We start from the raw sequence: 22,044 nt of genomic DNA, 5'->3' as shown, positions 1-22,044 counted from the left end.
AATAAACATTACCTACATAAAAAGCTAGATTCACATGAAGTCGAGAGTATTTAGGCCTTTCCTATTGTGTCTACATTTTACATAGCACCACAGATATAAGGATGGCTTTTTTGTTTGAAAAGAATGTTCATGAGGTCAATCAAAATCTCATGTAACTTTTCAAATAAATATAAAAATAACTGATTTCAAAATATTTCTTAAAAGGTAAGAAAACCATAAAACTAAATGAGATTGTAAAAACATTATTAGAAATGCATATAAACCAGGCCTATACTGGTTACAAAAGGGTTTTTAAAAATTAAACACATAACCATATTTTTATGACCTTAATCCCCAAATCAATGTCTCCCTGTAATCAATTGTTCAGGAAAGCTGAATATTAGTTGAACCAAATGAAGAGAAACTGAGCGTGAAGAAAACTCAAAGGGGTAGGTAACAGAACCAGCATTAAAGCACAATATTATATGCAACTGCCATGGAAAGGAATACAACTTTCAATTGCATTTACTGGATTATAGACCCCAACACACAGTAGGTGTTCAATAAATGAGTTTACTTTTTATCCCTCCAACTATTTCAGGAGAAAAGAATGCAACAAAGGATAAGCCCAAGGGAAAACAGTAAGCAGGTGCCATACACAGCAGGCTCAAAGGGGCAGGGAGATGCTTCACTGAATGTGATAATTTCAGTAAAGAAAAAGGTTTATTCTACTGTTTTCTGAAATTTTCCTCCCTTCAAAACAACTGCTTCTTCCTCGACTGAAAAGAAGATGGTTGTGACCAGCAATTCCATGGTATGGGCACAAAGTGCTTCATAAACATTAATAAAGCAATGATATTAAAATGTGTTTTCATCTATTAATTTCAATAGCTCTAAAGAGAAGACAAGTCTTTATGCTGAAGTCACAAAGAGAATCAGGCACAACTAAGTATAAAAGTTCAAAACCTAATTCCCAATTTTTGTGCCATCCTGGCCAAAAAAAAGCCAGCTGACTTGTAAGTGGCTCTTTCTATTTTACTAACAGTAAGCCTGATATCTGCCTGGAAAGGATTTAGCTTTCTTTTTCATAAATGACTGCAAACTATTCAGATGAAAAGAAAATAAGCAACTCTATAGTTGCATTCCCTCCTTACCTTTCTGCTTTGGGTTTTGTTCCATCTACTAGATATCTCGTATCTGGGAACTGGATGAGTAGCTCTTCCTGAAGATCTACCAATGACCTCAACAATGCTTTAAGTGCCTTGTGACCTGGGAAATAAAGCACAAAGAAGGAACACTTATCATGGCTTCTGAGCAGTTCTGGCTGGGGGTGCAGGCACAGGGTATGCAGGGACTAAGAACTCTGAAACACAGAATTCACAAAAGGAAATAATAACAATGCCTACAACATCAGGTTGCTATGAGGAACAAGCTAGGCAACATGTGTTAAGGTGCTTAGAAAAGAGTCTGCAATAAATTGTGAGTTCTTAAATTTAGTAAGACTGACAAATTCCTTCCCTGCCTGTCATCATAACCAATCTTTTTTCCTTTGGTGTTAGTTTCTACACGTTACCCCCTGACCTCCTGTATTATCCCTCTATCAATCAACCCCTTAAGCAATTCCTCCTCTTTTCCTAAGAGCACAATTTAGTCCCAGGATCCCTACCACCTCCACCACCCTGCTCTAGGAGATCTCATTTGCCTCTGGTTTGAGCTGCCACATGTTTCTTTCAATCTTGCCACACATATATATCCTTATGGAACGTTCTTATTCACGTATGAAAAACCCAAATTAATGACTTACTGTTTGCAGTACTGAATTGTGTATTAAAAATCTGCACATCAAAAATATGTTCTCACCTGACTCTCTTCATAGCCAACAGGATGCATTTGTAATAAAGCTAGTCAAATAAAGCTAGTCAGGATCAAGTATATGATCTATGACTAAGGACTTTCAGAATAAAAACTGGCCCTCTGAGAACTGAACTCTTACCTTCTTTATCAGCCTAATCCTACTAAAGGGGCTAACGACACTGGTCATCATTATTTATGTGTTGCTAGCACTCGGACAACTCTCCTGTGCTTTCACATTTCCAGCCAACTCCAAGAAAATCTTCACATGGATGCTCCATCACTCCTTCATGTATACCACATCAGAAATAGAACTTTTTCTTCCTACCGAATACTTCATCCTTGTCTGATTTTTCTCTTCTTTGTTTAATGTTTTCATAGGAGATCATTGACACTTTGGTGTCCTTATTCTATATATTTAATCAGTGGCTAAATTGTATGTTTTTCACACTAATAGTTATCCATTTATCTCTGGCCACACTTAGATCATTCCTTCCCTCTTTCCCTTAAATAAATGCAATCTTTGCCCTGGCTGGTTTGGCTCACCAGTTAAAGCGTCAGTCTGCGGGCCAAAGAGTCGTGGGTTCGATTCCCAGTCAAGGGCATGTACTGTGATTGTGGGTTCAATTCCAAGCCCCAGTATGGGTCATGCAGGAGACAACCAATCTATGTGTCTCTCTCACATAGACGTTTCTCTTTCTCCCTCCCTCCCTCCCACTCTATCTGGAAAAAAAAAAAATCAATGAAAAAATATCCTCGGGTGAAGATTAAAAAGTTAAATTAAATAAAATAAATGCAATCTTCTAACAAGCATCCCTATTTTCATTTAGCAATCCCTGCATCCATTTTTGTTGTATAATCCACACTAACTTTAACTTAAGTGATCTTTATAAGTCTTATGCTATTTTTCCTGCTTCTACCCTGCCCAGCTTGAATAGCCTCCTCACTATTTTACACCCCAACTTGTTTCACCAATTGTACACCAACACCTGAGTTGAATAAGCTCCCCATACATATCATACTGGAGCATTCTATTTCTACATAAGTCTAAGAGTGAACCTAGCTGAGAAAGCCTTCTCAGACTGGTCAGAAGGAAATCAATGACCCAATAACTCCTTTGCATTCCTTCAAACAGTCTGCATATAAAACTACATGAATACGTCTTGGCCGGTTTTGCTCAGCGGTTAGAGCATCAGCCTGCAGACCAGAGAGGCCCGGGTTCGGTTCCCGCTAAGGGCACATACCTTGGTTGCCGTTTGTCCCCAGCCCTGGTTGGGGTTGTGTGCGTGGCAACCACTCAATGTGTCTCTCTCACATCAATGTTTCTTTCTCTCTCTCTCTCTCTCTCCCTCCCTCCCTCCCTCCCACACTATCTGAAGATAAATGCAAAAATTGTCCTCGAGTGAGGATAAAAAAATAAATATAATATAAATAAATAAAAATAAAACTACATGAATACAACTTCCTTGTTTAAAATAAAACCCTTGATCACATCTTTTCTAAATTCTATATTCTAATCCTTTTATAATCAGTGTATATCCATACCACTTGAGAGGATCCGCAATATATAATATTACCTGAAAAATCCAAATGCCTTGTGTTATAAACCACGATTCTCAAACTGTTGCTCTGAATCTTTTTTTTTTTCCTTTATTGATTTTAGAGAGAGGGAAGGGGAGAGGGAGTGAGACAGAGACTTCAATGAGAAAGAACATCAACTGGCCACCTCTTGCATGCCTCCATGGGGTATCAGGCCCACAACCTGGGCATGTGTCCCAACCAGGAATCAAACTGGCAATCTCTTGATGCAGGGATCGATGCTCAATCACTGAGCCATACTGGCCAGGCGATTGCTCTGAATCTTTAGAAAACAACAACAACAAAAAGCAAAACAAAATTTCTACCAAATATGAAGACAACTTATACTCATAAAGAAGAAAAAAGTAATACAGCATTATCCTTCGTTCTATCAGCTTTTAGGAAATGTATTAAGTATAAACAGATGATAACAAAGGCAAGAAAGAAAAATAGAAGAAAGATGTAACAATTTTAAAGCCTAAAATCAGTCTAAACATGCTAAGTGTGTAAGTAGAACAACACAAATTATGTAAATATATATGGGAAAATTTTAAAGGATAAACAGAACAAAGAATACAAATGATAACTACAAATATTAGATTACCACAAATGATCATCTGTGAAAAGACCTGAGAAGTGATAAGAGATATCCCAAGTAGCTATGGTTTTGAAAGTATATGTTGTAGCAAAAACCTTCAGAAAACAGAAGATGCTAATACTTAAAAGGAAGACCATGACAATGTAGAACTCTCATCTCATCCAAATTTCTATGTAGTAACCACTATTTCTAACTTCTTTTCTGGAAATGGCTATATCTTAAGAAAGAGGGACCATATTTTCAAATCAATTTTGAATCTGCAAAGTAGTTTTCAAAATTCCCAAGACCTAACCTTGAAAATATTATGCCAAATGAAATAAGCCAGTTGCAAAAAGGTATATACTGTATGATTCCACTTACACAAGGTCTCTGAAAGTCACATTCATAGAAATAGAAAGTAGAATGGTGGTTGCCAAGGTTGGAGGGAGGGGGAAATAGGGACGTATTGTTTAATTGATACAGTTTCACATTGGAAGGATGAAAAAGTTCTAGAGATGGAGAATGGTGATGGTTGCACAACAATGTGAACGTATTTAATGATAATGAACTGTACGCATTAAAATGGTAAGTTTTATGTCATATATACATATACATATATGTTTTTTTTAATCCTTACCCAGTGATAATTTTCTATTTATCTTCACACAGAGTGGGAGGGAGGGAGAGGGAGAGAGAGAAACATCTATGCGAAAGAGACACATTGACTAGTTGCCTCCTGCACAATCCCTACCAGGACAGGGGACAAACTGCAACCAAGGTATCAAACCCTGGACTCACTGGTCAACAGACTGACGCTCTAACCGCTGAGCAAAACTGGCCAGGGCTCATGTATAGTTGACCACAATTAAAAAAAAAAAAAATCACTTTAAAAATCCCAAGACCCAAGTATAATAAATAATTGTTACCATCCTAGTTCATTTCTATATAGACAAAATAATCTATAATCCCTCAATCTTGAGCCTAGTCAAAAAGAACAGGGTAAAATGAAGGAATATTATTCAGCCTTTAAAAAAAAAGAAAATTCTGATACATGTTGCAATATGGATGAACCTTGAGGATACTATGCTAAATGAAATAAGAGTCACAAAAAGACAAATGCTATTATCATTCCAATTATATGACATACCTAGAGTAGTCTAGTTCATAAAAACAGAAAGCTGAATGGTGGTAGTTGCCAGAGGTTGGGGCAGAGGGAAAGGCAGATGTTTAATGAAGTATATAGAGTTTTAGCTTCGCGAGATGAAAAGGTTCTGGAGATTGGTTGCACAACAAAGTGAATATACTTAACACCATTGAACTATACACTTAGAAATGGATAGTATGGTAAACTTTATTATGCTTTTTTTTTACCACAATAAAAAATTAAATAGAATAGAAAATGCAAATACCCGTTTCTTACTTCTGCTAGGTACCATGTGTCCATGATCTAAAATATGAAATCACGAACCATGCAGGGAAGAAGCTGCAAAGCAGTCCATAATGTTTACAGCTACTTGCCCACAATGAGCAAGTCGTAATTTGACTCTAACATGTAGCGTAACCAAGAATTGTGAAAACATCCAATGAAAGACTACTACTTTTAAGGGCCACTCTCAAATAGCTATACAAGCCCTTTTATTTTGTTCAAGTCAGTTTTTAAAAATCCATTGGAGATATATTAGACAGCCTATCAATCCAACACGAAAGCAGAGAGCCAATATCAGTAAATCAAAGTGTGCCTTTCTGTTAATACTCTCTCATATGTTCTCATTTTATACACCCCTTCACCCAGTCAGAAAGTAGCCCTGAAGTATTTAAGCTCCATTCAGGGATAGCACCACCATGCATCAAAGTGTCAAGAGACCTACCAGAGATGAAATCTGCAATTCTGTGCTTCTAATCACCAAAAAAATAAGTTTATCAAAGTAAAGTCACTAGAGGCCAACATATAGATAATGAACAACTTCCTATAAAGAGATTTAGAAGAACCCAATTCTTGTTTCTTTGCAATATTACGACCACATTTCCTCCTAATAAGATTTTATGTAAAACTCGAGGAGACAATGAGCAATCATTTGCTGGACTTGGTAGGTCTCTTCAAAGCCACAGTAGAGAAGAGTGAGGAAAGACTCTCTCCTGGAGGCTCAAATCCAACAGTGAATTCTTCCCAGCCAGAAACCAAACCAAAACAAATCCTCTTTACCATTCATACAGGACTGAATTCTATTTGCTCAGCCTTATGAATAATAAAGAGAATGGAAATCACCAGTTCCTACTTCACCTCTAGTTTTTCACCCAATTACTGTTAGGGTTAAATTTTTTAGAAAAGCAGCAGAGATGCATATACTTTCTTCTTCTCCCTCTTGGCATGTGGTCACATAAAAACAAACAGAGACTGTTAAGGATGTATGTTTATTTTGTCCTACATGGTCCATTTCCAGAGGCCTTTCCCTTAAGGGGAGATTAAGAAGGACATATGCCTCATCAAATTACCAAGATCCAACCCAAACATCTAGGCACCAGCTTTAGGAATAATTCTCCAGGTAGAGAATAAATGGAAAGAGTGCTTTACTCAGGGTCAGGAATCCTGTATTCTAACTGACGCTATCACTAACTAGTCATTTTATATACTGAGTGGACCAATGTAATCTTTTTGAGTCTCAATTTTCTCATCTATAAAATGTAGATAATCCTTTGCCTGTTTATCTTATAGAATAAAGGTGAAAATAATAAATGAGTTTTATATATAAAATTTTACAAATTTTTAAATGCAATAGAAATGGAAGGACTATTACCATTTAAAAAAATCATCTTCACATGGTGAAAATCTTAAGCTCTGCTTATACTGAGCTACAGCACTAGGGCTGAACTAGTACTCAGAGTCCTATATTAAGTATTCATTTACATGCTACCCATATGCAAGCATTCTATATAGAAAATGTCACCAATCTAAAAACCATTTTCACCTAACAGCTTTATTTTTTCCCCTGATTCATCTAGGCTGTTTGACAAAAAAAAAAAAAAAAAAAAAAAATTGTAGACAGAGAATAAGTTTGAACATGGGTACATAGTTCATTAATTAGATTATAAACCAATACGTAAAACTTCTGGCAAGGAGATGGAGGTAGAATGGAAAGAGTGAATGTATAAAATGAAATAAAATAAAATAAAATAAAGCTTACCTTATCAGTTTTTAAATATCTACACAGTGTTTAAAGTAATACGAAACATACAATTATTTATGTACAAGTATACATAAACTCCCACATTCCTATTACCCCAGATAAATATATTGAACTAGAATGTACAGATTACAAGGGCATTTTTTTTCTCCTTCAAAAGAAACTCTAGAACTAGAGCTAAACTATAGGTCAAAATGACACACAATATATTGGCCTGAGAACAATACTTTTCATTCAAATCCACACAAGCCTGCCACTTGCACTAGTCATCCCTGGCAATTAATCCCCCACGAAAGACGTTTGATTAAATCTTTTCAAGCAAATCCTTTGCTTTGCTTTTGTTAGTTCACTTCTTGTCAACATCTATTAAAATATGCCTTTAATTCTCCCACAATCTTAAAAAACACCGATTCCACTGTCTTCAACTTTAATCAACTGTATGGCCGGCATTTTTCATTTCATAATAATGTGCTGCTTGGAATTCAAGAGGCAGGCTCAGCATCAATCATCTGGTAAGAATTTTTCCACTGCAATAAATATGCAAATGAGGAGAGCCAGTCAGTCGTATTTCAGGCCCGACTTGCTAGTGTTTTAAAAAAGACACAAATTTATTAATTGCCGGTGGCCAGAGGAATCCTATTACTTTGGGCATTGATTACAAAGCTGTGTGAGTGATTATTGTGCAACTCGCGGGCTACCCAGGCATGAGGAAAAATTATTAAAGCAAGGCAGAGATTATCAACTCAGAATAACAATAAGCCTTAACATTTAGGCCCTAACTTCTTCAACAAAGAATTACGTGAAGGCTCCACTGTATCATAATTCCAAATTCTGTCAGTATTACTGTTTGGGCTTGTTCTATATTCCCCAAGCAGAATGGCGTTACCAGTAAGAAAGAGTACTGCAGGTTACAAATTCCTTGACACCAACCATATGGATGAGTTGTTATCATTTCCAATGTGTCCAACTAGAATTTTTATATATCCATGTATGTGTACACATATACAGGTGTGTGCACATACAGATTCCCTGATGCAGATATGTGGCTGTGCTATCAGGAAGACTGCGGTTTTAACAGGAATAGTATAAGAGTTTTGTCCCACTATGTTCTTTGGGTCTGTGGACCAAAAACAGAATTTTTTTTATTGGTACAAAAAAACCACCAGGTTAACCTTTCAAAGCAGAGCATGGGGACTTATATTCTGAATCATGACGGCTAAGCCAAAAGCAGACTTGGGTTTTCATACCTCCAAGGGTACCACAGTAGAAGGAACACAATCTATGGAGGGGTCTATGGAGAAAAAGGTTTGATAGGCTAATTCAGAATGCAAAGTGTTTTTGTGAGAAACATTCAGCCCAAGATATATTAAATCAAATAAGAAAGAGGACTCAGTGGGCAAAACTTATTTTTTTTCTCTTAAGAGAATGATATGGGGAATTGGGGGAGTAAGTGAAAGTTGAAATAAGGGAGAGATGAAGAGACATATGATAAAATATGTTGGGTGAGCCCCTCACAGAAAGAAACAAAAAGAAAAAATCCTTAACATTTTACATTACTGCCACACTAAGTAACATGATAGATAGTATGCATTTGAGTTCTGTGGAGGGACATCCCACTCAAGCTGTAATTTCTGACCAGGCATGAATTTATAAGGAAGGGAAAAGAACAGCAGAATTTCTTAGGTTTCCCTGAATACTCTCTCAAACACCTTGATGAAGTGTGTCAATAAATCCTTAAAAAGCCCTATAGGACACGGCAATCTAACTGATCAATGTACTTCCTGAAATCCACTACAGTTACCTTCCACTTCACAGTGGCTAGACAACCTCCATTGCTCTGGAGTACTTCCCAAAAAAAGGAAATTGATTTTTTTTCTCCTTTAAACAGAAAGAGTAAATGCTCAGAATATGAGATACTTCAAATCCAAGTTTATTTACAAGTAATTGTTTAAACTACCTAACAGGAGATGCTCAGTGAGAGTGGGGATACTCTAATATTTATCTGATAGACTTTTGAACTGTTTGAACATTTTATACACATATACTACTTTTATAGTTTAAAATACTATTAAAATTTAAAGTTAACTTTAAAGCAAGGAAACTTACTAAAAATAAAATCAGAACCACAATCCAAGTAACCCTTCTGTTTCATATAAAACAGTCTGATCCCTTCATATTAAAAAGCCTTTAAATAAACAGCCTCTTAGTGAAACTATCCCTAACAAAATGCTCAAATTCTCCATAGAGTACAGGTCTGGAAATAACTCCTTTGAAAATGGGGATTCAGAGAATACCTTTCAGAAATGAGGATTCCCATGCAGAATTAATCACTCCTTTCTCAGTATCATTCATGTCATTGCTACCACGCTTATCATATTGTACCGTGAGTTTGATTTCACTACACTGTTAGCTGCTCGAGAGCACAGACCTCATCCTGTCACTCTAGCATCCAACACATCCCTTGAGCCATAAAAAGTATCCTACAATATTTTAGTTCCAGAAAACTGATGCCTAAGTCACATGGCAGAACATCTGATTACACTATCATTTCCAAATCTAAATGCTGACAAGCAAACAAAATGTGAGCTCCATAAGTGCTAACTGTAAAATTATGCATCCTCTACAAGCTGAGCTTTGTTAACAGAAGCAAAGTAATTAAACTGAATTTTTTTATTATTATCATCACATCAGCTATGTAAGATACATAGGTTACTCCTAAGAGCTTCAAAACCATTTTACCAGATTTAAGAACCTACAAATGTTACAATGTATACTCATAAAGATTTAGCAATTATCACCACTTAGAGGGATAAACTGAGGCTCAGACAATAAAAGATTGTTTTATTTTATTTTTTAAAAAATATTAGTAAGCCCTGGCCGGTTTGGCTCAGCGGTTAGAGCGTCGGCCTGCGGTCCGGAGAGACCCGGGTTCGGTTCCCGCTAAGGGCACGTACCTCGGTTGCAGTTTGTCCCCGGCCCTGGTTGGTCGTGCGGGTGGCAGCCACTCGATGTGTCCCTTCACGTCGATGTTTCTCTCTCTCTCTCCCTTCCTCTCTCTCCCTCCCACTCTATCTGTACAAAATATGGAAAAATATCCTCAGGTGAGGATAAAAAAAAAAAAAAAAAAAAAAAATATTAGTAAGACTAAACATTGTTTATTCCCCAACTCAAAATGAAACACTCTGAGAAGCTGCTTTCTTGTAAAAACAAACTAACAAACACTTAAATGATTTATGCTTTAAAAGTGGTTTACCACCTTAGCAGTGTGGCTCAGTTGGTTGGGTGTCAGTTGCCCGGTGCACCTAAAGGTTGCCAGTTTGATTCCTCATCAGGGCACATGCCGGAGTTGCTGGCTCAATCCCCGGTAGGGGGTATGTAGCCAGCAGCCTACGGATATTCCACTCTTACATAAATGTTTCTCCTCCTTTCTCCCTCTCCCTTCCTATTTCTCTAAAAAAATAAATAAATAAATAAAAAGTGGTTTACCTATCTCCTATACCTTACTATGAGCTCCCTGAGGCAAGAGGTATGAACCTTGGTATGCTTGGTGTTGGTAAGTGGTACACTCCATGTTGTTGACTGAGTAACTAAATAAAAATAACACCGTAATATTTTTCTTGGCATATACTTTTTCTTTGGGAACTTCAAGTCTTCAAAGAACTAACTGTAAGTGCAGTACTAGAATTTATACATAACCCCTTTAAGAGGAGAGAAACAAATACTGTGGCCATAGAGCTATAGTCCAAGAAAAGACTGTACTATCACTATTAAGATTAACAGTTAACATTACTAAGAACCTAAGTAGCAGGCACTAGCCCCTAAGCTCTTTATATGGATCAACTTATTTAAATCCTCCCAGCAATCCTCTGATTAGACACTATTATTATACTACCATTATACAGATGAAGAAAATAAAACACTCCTATCCCATAAGCTTAAAAAAAAACCTGTACACTTTTCATTTTCTAGACCAATGTATCCTTATGGGTGCAAAACTACCTGGAAAACAAAGTGTAATAAAATTTCAATTACTAAAAAAATGACAAAACTGCCCTCCCCAATACCCTTACACAATTAAAACAACAACACTGGTGAGGATCTATTATAATGTTATGTTCAAATTTGGTTCCCATACTTAAAAAAACAGTGAGTGGAGAAACTAAAGGAAGCCCAAATCATACAGATGGAAGGCAGGTCCAGTAAAACAACATAAAGGAATACATGCTTAATCTGAAGTGAATGTTAAGAAATGGACTAATAATATCCAAGATTCAAATGACCAAACATATCAGAAAAGGTGCTTAGCCTCACACACACATACAAGAAGATATTTTTCTGATAATGCTTGATGCTGGCAAGGATTGAGGAAAGGGGCACTCTCCACATACAACTGATAAAAGTTTAATTAGCACCAACATATCCAGAAAGCAATCTGGCAAAATATATCAAAGTTTTACACATGCATATTTCCTGACCCTACTATTCCACTACTGAAAATTAATCCTAACAAAATAAATAAGAAATCAAAGACTTAGGCACAAAAACATTGTTTTTAGCATTATTTATTTTTAATTAAATGTATTGGGGTGAAACTGGTTAATAACATTATAACATTGTTTTGTTTAGTTTTTAATCCTCACCTGAGAATATTTTTTCCATTGATTTTTAGAGTGTAGAAGGGAGGGAGGAAGGGGGTTAGGGGAGAGAGAGACAGAGAGAGAGAGAGAGAGAGAGAGAGAGAGAGAGAGAAACACTGATATCAGAGAGAAACATCTATCGGTTGCCTCCTACACATGTCCCCCAATGGGGCTGGGGATCAAACCTACAACCCCAGTACATTCCCTTGACTGGGAATCGAACCTGTGACCCTTAGGTTCGAGAGCCGACACTCTAACCACTGAGCAACACTGGCCAGGGCTAACACTGTCTATAATAGGCAAAAACTGCCAATATCTCAAGTGCCCTTTTACAGGGGATTGGTTAAATTAATTTAGTTTAGCCAGATAACTTTCTGTATAGTTTCTGAAAAGTATAAGTATAACTGGAACATGGTTTGAATAAATTAAACCATAAAATATGTTTTAGGATAATTGAAGTACTCTGAATATGGAGTACACATATTATTAGGATTATTAGGAAGTATTAATTTGGTTAGGTAAGATGATACTGTTATGTTAAGAGACATCCTCATTTTTTAAGAACCATTTACAGAAGTATTTGAAGGCAAACTGCATGATGATTGTAATTTACTTTAAAATACTTCAGAAGAAAAAGAAAACAAAGATAGCAAAGTATTGCTTTTAAAGAAAGAAAAAGTAAATTTATATTCATTAACATGGGTATATATGAAGCATAATCTCATTTATGGCTTTAAAAAAGTTTAAATTGAGCCCTTGGCCAGTTTGGTTCAGCGGTTAGAGCGTCGGCCTGCGGTCCTGAGAGACCCGGGTTCGGTTCCCGCTAAGGGCACGTACTTTGGTTGCCGTTTATCCCCGGCCCTGGTTGGGTCGTGTGGGTGGCAACCACTCGATGTGTCCCTTCACGTCGATGTTCCCCTCTCTCTCTCTGTTCCTCTCTCCCCTTCCCACTCTACCTGAACAAAAAATGGAAAAATGTCCTCGGGTGAGGATAAAAATAAATAAATAAATAAATAAATAATAAAAATAAAAAAATAAAAAAGTTTAAATTGACATAAAGTATCTGGAAAGATATACACCAAGTTGCTAAATATGGTTATCTCTAAAGAGCACTATGAAGAATAGGAAAAAAGAGGACTTCCTCAATCCATGTTGCATATTTCAGTACTATTTGGGGAAGGGAGTCAGTACTATTTGAAAAAAATATTTACTACAAATTTAATTTTTATAATTTTTAAAAAGGTAATTAAGATTAAATAATACATTTCAGACTACAGAGAGGTCTTCTAAAGTAAATGTAATTTTTCCTGTCAACACAGAAAATCAAACAAGAGGAAACATTAAAATAAAAGCAGGAGAGATTAGAGGCCGCCAGAAGTTTGACTGACAGATCATCTCTCTCTTTCTTCCCCCCACTCTGAAGATAAATGTAAAAATATTCTCGGGTGAGGATAAAAACAAACAAACAAACAAAAAACACAAAAAATAATATTAAATGTATAAACTGTAATTTGAAATATAATTTCTTAGCCCTGGCAGGTTTGGCTCAGCAGTTGGAGCATCAGCCTGCGGACCAGAGAGTCCCGGGTTCAGTTCCCGTTAGGGGCACGTACCAAAAAAAAAAAAAAAAAAAGAGAGAGAGAGATAATTCACCTCCCTATCTAGTTTAAAATTTTCCTTATACGATTCACAAAATATCAATGACCAATAAATGTAAGGGGAAAAATGTTTACCCTCATTAAACACTGGGAAATGTAAATTTTTAAAAATCTAAATTAAAATAAACAGAAACCATTTTCCATCTATCAAAGTGACAAAAATGGAAAAAAAAATTTTTTAAGCCAGTGTTGACAAGGATAAGGGAAACCGACATTCATATAAAGAATGTAAGAATGTAAACTAGCCCTGGCCAGTTAGGCTCAGCTGTTAGAGTGTCAGTTCTCAGATCAAAGAGTCATGGTTCGATTCCAGTCAAGGGCATGTACCTCGGTTGCGGTTCAGTCCCGTCCTGGTCAGGGTCATGCGGGAGGCAACCAATTGATGTGTTTCTCTCTCTCTCCCTCCCTCCAACTCTATCTGAAGATAAATGGAAAAATATTCTTGGGTGAGGATTTAAAAAAAAAAAGAATGTAAACTAGTAGTTTTCTGGAGAGCAACTTGGTGATATAGATCAAAAACCTAAAAACGTTGTATAACCTTAGAACACATACTAATTCCACACACAAAAATTGATGTTATGCAAGAATGTAATCATGGACGTAAGTAAAGATTTAGTAACAATGATGCTTATTACATTATTTATAAAAATGATAAACTGGAAACAACCCAAATGTCCAACAATAAAGAACTGATTATACTATTCATATGATGGAAAAACCTATGCTGCCATTAAAAATAATGCTGTAGAGCCCTGGCTGGGTAGCTCAGTTGTTTAGAATGTCGTCCTGATGTGCCAAGGTTGCAGATTTGATCCCCAGTCAGGGCACATACAAGAATCAACCAATAAATGCATAAATAAGAGGGACAAATTGAAATTTTCTTTTCTCTCTCTCTCTCCTTTCCCATCTCTAAAATCAATTAAAAAAAAAAAAATACTGCAGCCCTGGCCGGTTTGGCTTAGCGGTTAGAGCGTCGGCCTGCGGTCCAGAGAGACCCGGGTTTGGTTACCGCTAAGGGTACATACCTCAGTTGCAGTTTGTCCCCGGCCCAGGTCAGTCGTGTGGGTGGCAGCCACTCAATGTGTCCCTTTCACATCGATGTTTCTCTCTCTCTCTCTTCCTCTCTCTCCATCCCACTGTATCTGAACAAAAAATGGAAAAATGTCCTCAAGTGAAGATAAAAAAAAAAAAAATACTGCAGAACAATATTTAATGACATGGATCTCTATTAAGTAAGAAAAAACAGATTACTATATATATATATATATATATATTTCCATTTTTGTTCTAACTACACACCTATGTGGGAAAAAAGCTAGAAAAGATAAGCATACCATATACTAAAATATTAACAGTACTTAACTGTAGCTGCTGGGATTAAGGAACATTATTTCTTTACTTTTGTTTGGCCATTTTCTAAATTTTATATAATGAATATGTACTATATTTATAAGAAAAATACCTATTTATCTATTTCTTTATCACTTAAAAAATGTCATACCTGCCCTGGCCGGTTTTCTCAGTGGTTAGAGTGTTGGCCTGCGGTCTGGAGAGACCTGGGTTTGGTTCCCACTAGGAGCGTATACCTCGGTTGCAGTTTGTCTCCGGCCCTGGTTGGGTCGTGCGGGTGGCAACCACTTGACGTGTTCCTTTCACATCGATGTTTCTCTCTCTCTCTCCCTTCCACTCTATCTGAACAAAAAACTAAAAAAAAAGGTCCTCGAGCCCTGGCCAGTTTGGCTCAGCGGTTAGAGCGTCGGCCTACAGTCCAGAGAGACCCGGGTTCGGTTCCCGCGAAGGGCACGTGCCTCAGTTGCAGTTTGTCCCCGGCCCTGGTTGGGTTGTGCGGGTGGCAACCACTCGATGTGTCCCTTTCACGTCGATGTTTCTCTCTCTCTCTCTCTCTCCCCCTCCCACTCCATCTGAACAAAATATGGAAAAATGTCCTGGGTGAGGATAAAAAAAAAAAAAAAAAAAAAAAAGGTCCTCGGGTGAGGATTAAAAAAAAAGTCATACCTGCCTGTAGCAGAGAAACTGGATTAGCTGATCGCTCAAGGGCCCATCTAACTGTCTTACTGAAAAACAAAACAAACAAACAAAAAAACCACAAAAAAACAGTGTCAATAAGTAGTTAGAGCATTGGCCTGCAAACCAAAAGGTTGTGGATTCGATTCCTGGTCAAGGGCACATACCTGGGTTACAGGTTCGATACCTACCCTGGTCCCTGGGCATGTGTGGGAGGCAAGTGATCAATGTTTCTCTCACATCAATGCTTCTCTCTCTCTTTCTCTCTCACCTTCCCTCCCCCCTTCCTTCTACTCTCTCTAAAAAAAAAAAAAAAAAAATCAATGGAAAAAATATCTTTGTGTAAGGATTAATAACAACAACAAAAAACAGTATATAGGAAAAATCTTTAGAAAAACTGAGGGGTGCATTTACTACTTACACTCTAAGCCTTCTGTTTTACAATAAATTCATCTCCATAGCTCTCCTGACTTCATCCCTTTAAGCTATGGCTTTTATTCAACTAACATGTCTTAAAAAATAATAATAATAATAATAAAACAAAATAGTTAAACTATATGCACAGTGATTGGTCAAGAGCAGAGGCTGTGAAGCAGGGCAAACCTCAGGTTCTGTACTAGCTTTGCCTCTAATTGTGTGACCTTAGCTAGCTACTAACTTCTTCAAGACTTGATTTTCTCATGTGTGCAGCACAGCTATTAGCACCTATTTCACAGGCTGCTGTGAGACTAAATGAGACATTTGTAAAGAATTTAATATAGTACATGGGGAGTAATACACAATTAACAAATGGGAGCTATCTTTATTATTTTAGTATATAATGTCATCTAGCATACTTGCACAATAAAAATCCCAAGAAAGACATAGATTGATTATCCCAATTCTCAAAATATCACATTTGATAGCTTTCCATTCATGTTCTTATTTCTTATAAGTCATACTGAGGACACCAGAAATGCCTTTTTTTTTTTTTTAAATCCTCACCTGGGGATACTTTTCTATTTATCTTCAGATAGAGAGAGAGAGAGAAACATCGATGTGAGAGAGACACATCAACTGGTTGCCTCCCGCTCCCGCAAGACCCCAACCAGGGCCTGGGATCAAACCGCAACCAAGGTATATACCCTTGACTGGAATCAAACCCAAGACTCTTTGGTCTGCAGGTCCGATGCTCCAACTGCGAGGCCAAATTGGCCAGGGCCAGAAATGCTTTATAATTACTTGAGTTAGAACATTTATCTCTGCCCTTCCCCCAACTCTCACCACTGTTAACATTTATGTAGCCTAGATTATGTACCATCTTTAGGATGTAAGAACCTTTAAAACGGTCTGAACAGCTTCTCTACCTATAAAGTTTTCCCCATCTAAGACAGTATGAATAGCCAGTAATAACTTTTCTCAAAATAGTAGCATTTTGGATTTATCCATAGGCAAATTTACTCAACTGCCCCAAGGAGAAAAATCTGGTAGATTTGGGACTAAACACCCAGAAAAACAATCAATATTATGTGAAAGGTAATTAAAAGTTATCAAAGAGCCCTGGCAGGTTTGGCTCAGCAGTTAGAGTGTCTGCCTGTGGTCCAAAGAGACCTGGGTTAGGTTCCCGCTAAGGACACGTACCTCGGTTGCAGTTTGTCCTCAGCCCTGGTTGGGTTGTGTGGGTGGCAACCACTCGATGTATCCCTTTCACATCGATGTTTCTCTCTCTCTTTCTCCCTCCCACTCTATCGGAACAAAATAAAATGGAAAAATGTCCTTGGGTGAGGATAAAAAAAAAAAAGTTATCAAAGAACTCAAGCCAAAGTCAAGTGTAATCCAAGTATAACAAATTTTCAAAGCAAGTCATATAGGTAAACTTATTTGGGGATAGGTTGTAAATAATAATCATCATAATCAAGAGAGACTTATGTCTTAAAGGTATCATGACATGCAGATTTTCTCTAAGATAATTCATAAGTAACATTATAACCTATGCTGTTTTTTTCTCACACCACTGGCCACCCCCACTCCATCTCCTCTCCGTGTCAAACTTCCATTAAAACTTAATGGAAAAATAAATATAGTGGGACAAAATATATACACATTAAAATGTCTGGAATAATACACCCCACATTGTTTTCTCTGAGGAGGTACAGGGATTTGGGAAAGTGGGAGAACTTTTACTTTCTCCTTTACATACATCTATACTGTATATATTTTATAATTTTTTATTGATTTTTTTTTTTAGAGAGAAAGGAAAGGAAAAAGAAAGAGAGAGAGAGAGAGAGAGAGACATCAATTTGTTGTTCCACTTATTTATGTATTCATTGGTTGATTCTTGTATGTGCCCTGACTGGGGACTGAACCCATAACCTTAGCGTATCAGGATGACACTCTAGCCAAGTGAGCTACCCAGCCAAGGCGTGTGTGTGTATATATACACACACACATATATATATACACATATATATATTTTTAACAGTAAAAATTTTGTATACATTTACATATTATATATATACATATATATATATGTATCTCATAATGAAAGAGCACATAAGGACAAATTAAGTCCCATAAAATCCCTAGCAAGTTCATAATTTCAGGGGGAAACATGTCTCTACGTTTTTGAAAACTGCTTTGCAACTTTGCATAGTATTTTTATTTTATTTTTTACATTTTTTTATTGATTTATTTTTGTTACAGATGTTTCTTTTTCCCCCATTTCATAGTATTTTTAAAGATAAACTAGCTACTGTTAAGACAATACATTATGAGTAGGTAAGCATCAGCCATGGTTAAAACTGAAAAGAAGGAACCTGATGAACCAGTGATCTGATTTCATGTTTCCGACTGCTGTTTATACCCCTTTTCGTACACACCAAGATGGAGACCACCTCTGGCTTAGACCAAGGCTTTCAAATAGTAACAGAATTCAAACACTAGGGAAAATAACTTCATAAAAAGGCAACTAAAAACAAGAATAGTATGAAACACCTATTTGACATACACATAAGGGTATGTTTGTAAAAATTTCTGGGGTTGAGTTATGAAAGACAACTTCACTTATCAGTGCAACTACTATTATGAAGAAAAAAAATCTGCAAATTCAGAGTAAACAGAATTACAACTCAACACTATTACACCTCCTACATTTAGCCAAGTGAAACATCCAACAAAAACCAAACATATAAATTCTGTCTTCCAGGGGAATTTTCCCCTTTAAATAATTTACTTTCTGCTCTTCCACTGTGGCCCCCTCATTTGGATCACGTTCCTATTTTGATACAATGTATCCCTAAGGAGCTTCAATGAGTTGTGAATTGTTATTCACAAGCACACACACCCCCAAAATAAAAGAAGAAAGAAAGAAAAAGCAGAATTAACTGCAATTGCCATACACTGAGAAACTTGCATCTTGCACTTTTACCATGTAAATAATGCACAGATCCTGCGGGTACATGCCAAACATCAGGATTCTTAATTAATGGAGCTCTTTAATGTGCAAATCAGGAACAAATTGCAAGTTCTGACTTGCATTGATTATGAAAACATTAATTGAATGAACAAGCCCCCCCCCCCGCAAAAAAACCAGAATCCTAAGTCTTTGAAGAGACTAAAACAATACAAAGCTCTCAAAACCAGACAAGTCTGACCAATGTCTAAAATGCAAATCTAAAACAGTGCTGCTCACTAGTATGCAGTGAATTTAAAAACCAGAAACAAAATCCAACATTTTAATCAGAAAGCAATCACTATAAAAGCATCTATTCCACCAATGTCTTACATTAAGTAGAAAAAACATGTGTTTACTCCAGAAGTTCACAGACTGCTTTAAGGGGGAAAAAATCCCAGCTCTCTCTATATACACACTTACATGTATATAGGTATAACAAAACAATGCTGTCTCTTTAAAAGGAAATTCATCCTATATAAATTATAGCCATAAACTTTTCCTGCAGTGCAGCCTAATTAATTCTTGTTCTATACACAAAGGGAAATGCTGGGTGACAAATGGGTGTGAAGCCAGAAAGCTGCCAGGTCTGCAAAACATTTTCTACTTCAATTTATAAGCAATTTTGCAGTAAATCATCAACCAGAACCTGGAATCACAGGAATCTCTGAGTGTCCAAACCACATTATATCACTTATCAAAGAGAGAAGGAAAAAGAGTTTAAAGACATCTCATTTTTCAGTTCTAACCCACATCAAAATCTAGAAGCTCTGTGTAATCTATTATTCTCTTCTGGGTAAGGTTTTAGTACCAAAGATATATATTTCAAGCAAAAATGACACTATAGGTTGATGTAGCCTATTCTTCCATCCCTAGAAGTACTGTATCATGTATCCATTATCATAAGAAATATTCCCAGAGTTATCTGGGAATCAGCACACAACTATTTATAGCCCCTCCCTCAATCCAAACAAAATGTTCACAATCAAGCCAAACTGCAGGGTTCAGCGGTGAGCCACTGAGGAAAAACAGGTGGGAAACACTCCAAGGAAATGAGGCTACTGAAGAGGAAAATAGAAACTTATAGGAAACAAAGAAAGCAGGGCTGCCCCTTTATAGTCAAGCCCTTCCCCCGCCCCTAACCTCTGCCAGCCATTGATCTGTTCTCCATCCCTTTCCATTTACCTTCTACAGATGTCATCTGAATGGAATTTTAAAGTAAATAATCTATTAAAACTGGAGTCTTTCACTACCATAATACCTTTAATGATCATCTATGTTTTTGCATTTATCAATAGTTTGTTTCTTTTTACTGCTGAGTAATGTACCAGAATTTGTTCATCTATTTGCCTACTGAAAGACATCAGGGCTGTTTCCAGTTTGAGGTGATAATGAATGAAGGTGCTATAAACAAACATGTATAAGTCTTCGTGAGGACATATGTTTTCATTTTTCCATGGTAAATACCTAAGACTAGGACTGCTGGATCATCTGGCTAATAAAAGTTTAATTTCATTTTTAAAAATATGTTTTTTATTTTTTTGGAGAGAAAGGGAGAGAGATAGAAACATCAATGTGAGAGAGAAACATCAATTGGCTGCCTCCTGCACGCCCCTACAGGGATTGAACCCTCAACCCAGGCTGATCAGAAATCGAACTGGCAACCTTTCAGTGTACAGGACAAAGCCCAACCCAAATGAGCCATACCAGACACGGCTTTTGTTTTTTTGTATGTTTGTTTGTTTTAATAGATATTTTTTTATTGTTGGGTTTTGAGAGTTATTTATATATTCTGAACACAAGTCTTTTGTTGAATATGTGATTTGAAAATATTTTCTCTAGATCTACAGCTTGTCTCTTCATTCTGTTAACATATCTTTCACAGAGCAAAAGATTTTAATTCTGATTTAGCCCAATCATGAATTTGTTCTTTCATGGATTATACTTTTGATGTGTATCTAAAAACTCTTTGCCTATGCCCTGGCCGGTTTGGCTCAGAGGTTAAAGCGTAGGCCCACAGACCAAAGACTCACAGGTTCAATTCTGGTCAAGGGCATGTACCTCAGTTGCAGTTTGATTCACAGCCCTGGTTAGGGTCCTATGGGAGGCAACTAATTGATGTGTCTCTCTCACGTCTATGTTTCTCTCTCTCTTTCTCTCTCTCTCTCTCTCCTCCTCCCTCCCTCCCACTCTATCTGAAAATCAATGGGGGGAAAAATATCCTCAGGTGAGGATTAAAAAATAAATAAATAAATAGAATAAAAACTCTTTGCCTAACGTGGTCATGAGAATTTTTTTCCCATATGTTCTTCAGTTTATAATTTTGTTTTACATTTAACGCAATGATATATTTTGTGTTAATTTTTGGCTAAGGTGTGAGCTATAGATTAAAGGTCATTTCTTTTGCAAATGAATATACTATGTATACTGTTCTAGCACCAGTTGTTGAAAAGACTATCCTGTCTCCACTGAGCTGACTTTGCACCTTTGTAAAAAGTCAATTACCCATATTTGTAAGACTCAATTTCTGAATTCTCTATTCTATTCTACTGATTAAAGTAACTTTTAAAATTAATAAACCCACAAAGGAAGGATAAAGTATGAGAGAGATGACATCAACTCAGTTTGGTAACCAAAAAAGCCAACCGACTAAACAATTATGATAATGTCTAAAAATAAAAAGACTAACCATATCAAGCATTTAGGATGTGAAGCAGCTGGAACTCTTATACACTGATGGTGAGATTGCAACATGGTACAACCACTTTGGAAAACGGTTTGGCCGCTTCTTTAAAAATTAAACATATACTTATCATGTGACCCAGTCATTCCATTCTTAGTTGTCCAGAAGTAAAGGTATACGTGCATACAAAAGCATGTACAGTAGTCCCCCCTTACCTGCAGTTTTGCTTTCCGCTGTTTCAGTTACCAGTAGTTACCAGTCACCCAGGTAGAAGTTTAGAGGTTTATCTTTTATTTATTTATTTATTTTTGTTCAGGTAGAGTGGGAGGGAGAGAGAGGAACAAAGAGAGAGAGAAACATCGATGTGAAAGGAACACATCGAGTGGCTGCCACCCACACGACCGACCAGGGCCGGGGACAAACTGCAACCGAGGTACATGCCCT

At 36.8% G+C, this 22,044-nt stretch overlaps 1 protein-coding gene across 2 annotated transcripts in view; it reads right to left on the bottom strand.

The window, feature by feature from the left end:
• Positions 1-22,044, bottom strand: part of AATF (apoptosis antagonizing transcription factor) — a 102,541-nt gene that overhangs the window by 60,572 nt on the left and 19,925 nt on the right. For both annotated transcript variants that reach the window (XM_036269294.1, XM_036269295.1), the window contains exon 5: positions 1,134-1,248. In XM_036269294.1, coding sequence (XP_036125187.1) covers positions 1,134-1,248 — 115 coding nt within the window. The remainder of the gene's footprint in view (positions 1-1,133; positions 1,249-22,044) is intronic.

Source organism: Molossus molossus, unplaced genomic scaffold (assembly GCF_014108415.1).
Source record: "Molossus molossus isolate mMolMol1 unplaced genomic scaffold, mMolMol1.p scaffold_m16_p_19, whole genome shotgun sequence".
Taxonomy (NCBI): Eukaryota; Metazoa; Chordata; class Mammalia; order Chiroptera; family Molossidae; genus Molossus; species Molossus molossus.
Note: the sequence above shows the minus strand (reverse complement) of the source record. Positions and strands in the feature narration are given on the sequence as shown.